General features: G+C 59.3%; 1 protein-coding gene across 1 annotated transcript; it reads left to right on the top strand.

Annotated features, from left to right (window-relative positions):
- The first annotated feature begins 271 nt into the window (after positions 1-271).
- Positions 272-5,619, top strand: LOC121096608 (E3 ubiquitin-protein ligase TRIM39-like). Its single transcript, XM_040612776.1, has 6 exons — positions 272-835; positions 1,457-1,552; positions 3,149-3,379; positions 3,517-3,539; positions 4,027-4,139; positions 4,685-5,619. The coding sequence occupies exons 1-6, from the start codon at positions 398-400 to the stop codon at positions 5,254-5,256; spliced, it is 1,473 nt and encodes a 490-aa protein (XP_040468710.1). The 5' UTR covers positions 272-397; the 3' UTR covers positions 5,257-5,619.
- Positions 5,620-6,931: the final 1,312 nt, after the last annotated feature.

Raw genomic sequence — 6,931 nt, 5'->3', positions numbered from 1 at the left:
GGGGGCAGGCAGGGGCAGGCGGCAGGGGCAGGCAGGGGCAGGCAGGGGCAGGCAGGGGCAGGCGGGGGCAGGCGGGGGGCCGAGGCTGCCTGCAGCCGGGGCTGCTCCCAGCTGACAGCCGGGGCTGCCCGGGCGCTGCGGCCCCGCCGGGGTCACCCGGGCGCAGGTTATTCCCGGCGCTCCGCGGCCGCTCCCTCTCCTGGCTCGTTTCCCTTTCGCTTCCCCGCGCCGGCCGCAGCCGTCCCGCCCCGCTCCTCCCCCGCAGCCCGGGGCCGCCACGGTCGCTGCGGCGAGGCCGGCTTCGCCCTCGGGCTCGTGCGGCGCTGCCGGCGCTGCCCGGCCGTGAGGCTCCCGCAGCCGCCCCTGCCTTTGCCGGCCGAGCCGCCGGGAAGCCGCCATGGCGCTGGCGGGTGCCCTGGAGCGGCTGCAGGAGGAGGCCATCTGCTCCATCTGCCTGGAGTACATGAGCGAGCCCGTCAGCATCGACTGCGGGCACAACTTCTGCCTGGGCTGCATCGCCAAGCACTGCCAGGACAAGGGTCTCTGGGCCGACGGGCCCTTCTCCTGCCCGCAGTGCCGGGCCTCCTGCCACCGCAGCGGCTTCCGACCCAACAGGCAGCTGGCCAACATCGTGGAGAGCATCCGGCAGCTGGGGCTGCGGGGTGGCCCAGGGCAGGAGCCGGAGCCGGGGACCCCGCTCTGCGCCCAGCACAACGAGCGCCTCAAGCTCTTCTGCGAGGAGGATGAGCAGGCCATCTGCGTGGTGTGCCGGGAGTCCCTGCACCACCGCCTGCACACCGTCTACCCCATCGAGGAGGCTGTGCAGGTGTACAAGGTAGGGGAGGCTGGGGCGCTGGGGGTCCCTGCCCTGACGCACCTTGGGCACGCTGGTGCTGGGGGGATCAGCCACCCAGGCCCCACTGCCCCTCTCCCAAGAGCCCCGCCAGCACCGCCGGGAAAGCAGAAGAGGGTGGCAGGGAAGGTGGCACTCTCACAGCCGCCCGCATTGCAGGGATGGGGCCGGACCTGCCGGCTCCCGGGCTGCGGAGGCACCTGGGCTCACCCGTGTCCGTCCGGGCACAGGGAGGCCACCTACCCCTCCATGCCCCCCCGGGAGAAGTTGGGGATGTGCCCGCTGTACTCAGTGATGCTCCCAGCTGTGTGGCACCTGCTGCCCTGCACCCCGGCGCTGCAGCGGGCAGCCACTTTGCTCTCCAAAACCTGAACGGTGAAAAAAATAGGGGAAAACCCGAGGAGCGTGGAGAGGGTTAATGCTGCGTGCAGAGTGAAGAGAGCAGCTGCTGGGTTCGGGTGCCAGGGCTAGCACCGCCTGGCACTGGGTCACCGTCCGCCCCGGCTGGCACCAGCAGTCCCAGGCAGGGGGGGCCTGGCCAAACCTCGGTGCTTGGCAGGTGCAGCTGGGCCGAGCTGCTGAGCCTGTGGCTTCTCTTTTCAGGTCAAACTCCAGAAATCCCTGGAGCATCTTTCAAAGGAAGTGGAGGACGTGAGGAAGCGTGAGTCAGTGGAAAGGATGAAAACCCAGGAGTGCAAGGCAGGTGCCTGACTTAATTCTTAAAGAATGAACTTCAGAGATATCAGCAATTAAAAAAAAAAAACCCTGAATGATCTTGTCTGGGGGCCATGAATTTGGCTTAGTCTTCAGGACTGGGCATGTCCCCACATCCATACGTAGGTAGGACCAGTGCTGGAATCCAGGCTCAGTAACCATGCGTGGCTCTACAGAAAATTACAAAGGTTGGCAAAGAAATGCTTTGCAAAGAGCAGCACGCCAGCTTCCCCAAAAATATGGGTGCTTGTGCGCTGGTTAAATACATAGATGCTGGCTGGTTTTTATTTGCCTTTTGTTTTACAACAGGCACTTGAGTTACAAGCCAGGTGTGAGCCATAGAGTGAGCTCTGCTACACAGCGATAGGAACTAGATGTGCTTTCATTAAGAAAAAGAAAAGCTGAATTACTGCACCTCTGCCCGACTCCAGACAGTCCTGGGAAGACCCAACGCCAGCAAAACAGCTGGTCTGGAAGCTGGAAAGTAAAAGTACCTGCAGAAAAGGAAACAAAACTGCTGGACCGAGTTATTCAGCCCTGAGCTGATGATTAATCAGCTTTGGCAGGGAAAACGGGTTTCTCTGGACTCTCTGAGTTATTTGCTCAGCTCCCCGCCTGCCTGCTGCAGCCTGCTTGGGGTGGTGGGTTTCTGGGGTGGCCCTGTGCCTGCCGTTCCCCTGGGATCTGGGCTGGGGCTGAGGCTGTGAGAGCCGTGTCCGTCTCCCCCATCCACCTGAGTCAGGGCTCGGGGCATCGGCTCAGCTGCCCCCGGCTCCCTCCTGGCTGCTGTTTTAGTAAAAAGGAAAAAATACCTCTTGCGAATTCTGGTGGGAAGTGGCTGTGACCATCCTGGCTTATCAAGCCTTTGTGACTCAGGTCCAAGAAATCATGTGCTCAAACAGAAAAATAAATGCAGTTCAGTTTTGTTTATCTTCTGCATTTTGAGGTTTCATGGTACCAGCTACCTGCAGTGTGTTTTCCTCGTGCTTCAGGTTTCAAGGGAAGTGCCAATTTTAAGGGCTGAGGCAAAAAACCCTAAAGCACTGGCAGACTGCTGCCGGCTCCTCACCCTGGGCTGTCGTGAGACACCAGGGGAGTCCCCTTGGCCTCCCCCTTTCCATCCCTCCCCCAGCCCGGGGTTTGTTCCCCTTGCTGTGGGTTTTTCCAGCATTCCCTAGGCTGCCCGAGTAGTGGTTAGCCCGGGTCTAGCTGAAGGTACAAGTTGTACCACATCTCACAGAAACCTACCCTGACACCTGATGGCATCTCCTTGCAATCTAGCGGCATCCCGTCCCCTGTGCTCCACCAAAACATCATCAGACATCTGAGGTCCAGCTGAGCAGAAATGCCCCGGGCAAAGTCCTACTGCTGGTAAACTGAGGATGTTGAGTGGAAACTCAGGCAAGGTGAAAGCACAGCAGTTAGCCTCCGGCTGTTTTTTTTAAATAAATGTGCTTATTTAAAAAAATGTGGTGGTTTCCCAGGGCCTGGTGCTGGGCACGGATGCTGGCGCATCCAGCTCTGTCTGAGCTGCCTGGCTGATGTTGCCTCTCTTCACCACATGTATCTTCTTATCCCAAGGAGACGGTGAAGAAAGAGCGGGAGAGGATTGTGAGCGAATTTGGGAAGCTGCATCGGCTGCTGGCTGACGAGGAGAAGCTGCTGCTCCAGAAGCTGGAGGAGGAGGAGAAGCGGATTCTGCTGCTGATCAATGAAAACCTGGCCAGGCTGGTGGAGCAGAAGTGCTTGCTGGAAGAGCTGGTCCTGGAAATAAAGGAGAAGACCCGGCAGCCGGCCGACGTGTTGCTCAAGGTCAGGCTGCGCCACCAGCCCCGCTCACTCAGCCCCGGTGCCTGTGCTGTCTGGGCAGGTGGTGGGGGCCAGGCTGGCCGGTGGGTGCGAGGCTCTGGAGCCACACACCCAGGAGGGTTTTTCTCTTCTCCTTCTAGGACATGAAAAGCATCCTGAGCAGGTAGGTACCCATGCTTGTTTCTCCTACCGCCTTGACTGCCTCCAGGCTCTGCAATGTTCCTGTCGGCACCATGCCTGCCACCCCCTGTCCGCCCTGCCCAGTGTCTGGCTTGGTCCTCCCTGTGGCTGCCAAAAGAGGGACTGAGCCCAGCGAATGCTAGAGATGGACCCCATCCTCTTCTCCTAGGGCCCCTGAGCCAAGGTCTTGCCAGGCCTTACGATGTGCGAGATGTGTCCCCTCCTGAGGGACATGCTGTCCAGCAGCCTCGCTCCTTCCTTCCCAGGGACTGGCGCTGCCACCCCTGCACCACGCAGCGCTGGTCCCACCAGGCTGGCCTTATTGGTTGTCCTGGTGCGCTGCACGGCCAACATGCTCAAGGGCAGAGATGCACCAGTGCAGCCCAGAGAGAGGTGCCAACCCCTGCCCAGCAGGACCTGGCCGTGCTGTGGGCTCTGCGTACAGCCCATGGGCATCGCTCTCCTTTCAGGTGCGAGGGGGTAAAGTTCCAATCCCTCAAGGCTGTGCCTGTGACCCTGAGGGAAAACTACAGCATCCCCGAGCACTGCCTGAGCATGAGGGACATGCTGAAGAAGTTCAAAGGTAAGGGGGCTGCTTTCGTGCCAGCTTCTGGCACATCTGGGCTCAGGTCATCCCTCCCCATACCCTCGGGCACAGGGAGTTTTTTTTCCAGCAAACTGTCCAGCTGGCCCCAGTTTGTGTACTGAGTTCAGGCTGGTTTCATTGGTGGGGAGACCTTCTTCCTGCTGGTCTTCAATGGGTTGTGAGGTAACCCCGAAGCCTAGGAGGTCACTTGGGAATTTCAGGCTCCGTGTTGCCCATGATCTCTTGCTTTCAGCGTTGGTTGTTTCTGAAGCGGTGCCAGGGGCTGCAGAGCCGCCCCTCATTCTGCTCCTGCTCTGCAGCCAGATGGCAACTGTTTTGATGTGGTTTATGGTTAGCATGATTTTCTGTATTGCATTTTCCTGCTGCCAGGCAGCACTGGGAGCTGCGCAAAACCACAGGTACAAGCAAATAAATGTGGGAGGCAGGAAAACATGGAAGCCCAGCATCCAGGTCACAGGCTGATGTCTGTGCCTGCAGACCCCTGAAGCCCTGTCTGTCCTTCCACCTTCCTTTCGCTCCAGTGGACGTGACTCTGGACCCTGAGACGGCGCACCCTGAGCTCACCCTGTCCGAGGACCGCAAGAGTGTGCGGCGCGGGAGCAAGAAACTGCTTCTGTCCCTCTTCGACAACCCCAAGAGGTTCAGTACTGCTCCGGTGGTGCTGGGGAGCCAAGTCTTCTTCTCAGGCCGCTGCTACTGGGAGGTGCAGGTGGGAGATAAGCCCGAGTGGGGCTTGGGGCTATGCAGGGAGTCTGCCAGCAGGAAAGGCAACGTCCTCTTCTCCCCAAACAACGGCTACTGGGTGCTGCATCTGCAAAATGGGGGCAACTATGAGGCCCTCACCTCACCTGTCTCCCCTCTGGCCCTGAGTGTGAGACCCCGGCGCATCGGGATCTTCCTGGACTACGAGGCAGGAGAAATCTCCTTTTACAATGTGAGCGACCGCTCCCACATTTACACCTTCACTGACAAGTTTTCGGGGAACCTCCGGCCTCTCTTTTTCCTGGGTGCCTTTCTGGGGGGCAGAAATGCAGAGCCCTTGGTGATCTCCTGGGTCAGGGACACGCAGGGGACTGGGTGCATCATCCTGTGACAGCAGCTGCCCTGGCTTCTCACTGGTGGGCAGAGACTGGGAGCCCAACCAGCTCCTCCTGTGAGCAGGGCAGCACTGGGGAAATGTCTGTGTGCCTTGGTGAAAGTCCTGGCAGGGTTCCCATGTGCTCCTGGCTGCTGGGGGTGACCCGCCACATGTGACACCCACCGTGTGCCATGCCTGTGCTGTGAAGGGCACTCTGCAGCAGGGATGTGCCATAACCCTCCCGCAGGGACAGGGGAGCCCACTGCCCGCCACTGTACTGCTGCTCATCTCGTCGGCTGTACACATGCAGCCTGCTGCGTAGTGTTGATTTTGGTGTGAATTGTAGTGGAACAAGGCAATAAAACATTGATTTGGGGAGCCTTGTGCAGTTAGCAGTGTGGCTGTGGTGTGTCGTTAGCTCCAACTAATCCACAGTGTCTCAGAGGGCAAATGGTGCTGCTGGACCTGGTTCTCTCCGGCCCAGAGAGGGTCCCCGAGACATCCCGCTGTGGCATCGGTGGGGCACCGCAGCGAACCCGGCACCCGCCAGGCAGGGATTTGGTAGCAGCAGCTGCCTCTGTAGCCTTGCTTCTGCACCGTGGTGCTGGGTCCTGGGGCAAGGGCCGGAGGGTGTCTGATGGGTGTGGGTGGTCCCCGGGCTGCTCTTTCTTGTCCCCTGGCAGGGAGATTACCTCCAGGTCTGGTAGCTCCAGTCCCTCTGCCTCCCTGCACAAGCCCTCTGGGTGGGAAATCTCCAAGCGTGGGAAGCAGTGCGTTGCCCACCCCAGGATGGGGGCACTTTGGGGGCTGCAGAACCCAGAGAAAGAAAAATAACCCAGCCTCTGCTGATGTCTCCAAAGGTCACCTTTGGTTTCTCCATCCGCTGGGACATCCCTTCCCCTCCAGGCTATGTTGCTGCCCTGGCCTCTTGCCTCAAGCAGCCTGCCACAGTGTTGGCGGAGGAAAAACTCTCAGGTCCTTAAGCTCAGCTGTGGCATTAGCCAGTCCTGCTCATCTAAACCAAAGTGCCAGGAGGCAGGAGACACTGCCCTGGGGGCAGACGGTGTGGAGGAGATGCCAGCAGCCAGGGACTGCCAGCTGGAGTGGCTGTGGAGTGTGTCCTTCAGGCAAAAATAGTGAAGCTGCTTAATTTAAAGACTGATTCAATTCAAATAAAATGAAATTTGATAAAGCACAGTCTTAAAAGCTCAGCAACAGTTTCTCCGGGGGTGTCCTGGATAGTGCTTTAGGAGTCTTATAGTGAAAAATGATGCTGGACCTGAGACAGCAGTTCCTCGGCTGCGTTTTGGGGATTCCCACCCCCTCCCTTCAGCTGCAGGCTCTTTCTTCTGGAAGCTGCAGGGCAGAGAGAAGAGGGCAGCTGAAAGAGCCCAGTCGCAGCTTCGCCATGTGCCAGGAGGGAGAAGGGCAGCGGGTCTCGGTGATCTCTGCAGCTCAGTGACCTCCGTGGAGATCTTACGGAGGGAGTTTACGGAGCCTGAGAAGGTAAGAAAGGACATGAACTTTGAGGTCTTGACAGAGGGCTGGAAGCAGAAGCAGTTGGGGGTGGGGGAGGAGTGGTGAGGACAGCCAGGGAAACCTGTTGTGTAGGGTGACCGCTGGGAAGGGACCAGTCTAAATGTCACTGAACCAGTGGCAGGAGGAGCTGGTGGGATGGAAACTGTCCAGA

The sequence above is a fragment of the Falco naumanni genome, chromosome 1 (genome assembly GCF_017639655.2).
Source record: "Falco naumanni isolate bFalNau1 chromosome 1, bFalNau1.pat, whole genome shotgun sequence".
Taxonomy (NCBI): Eukaryota; Metazoa; Chordata; class Aves; order Falconiformes; family Falconidae; genus Falco; species Falco naumanni.
The sequence above is the reverse complement of the archived record's forward strand: the minus strand, read 5'-3'. Positions and strand labels throughout refer to the sequence as shown.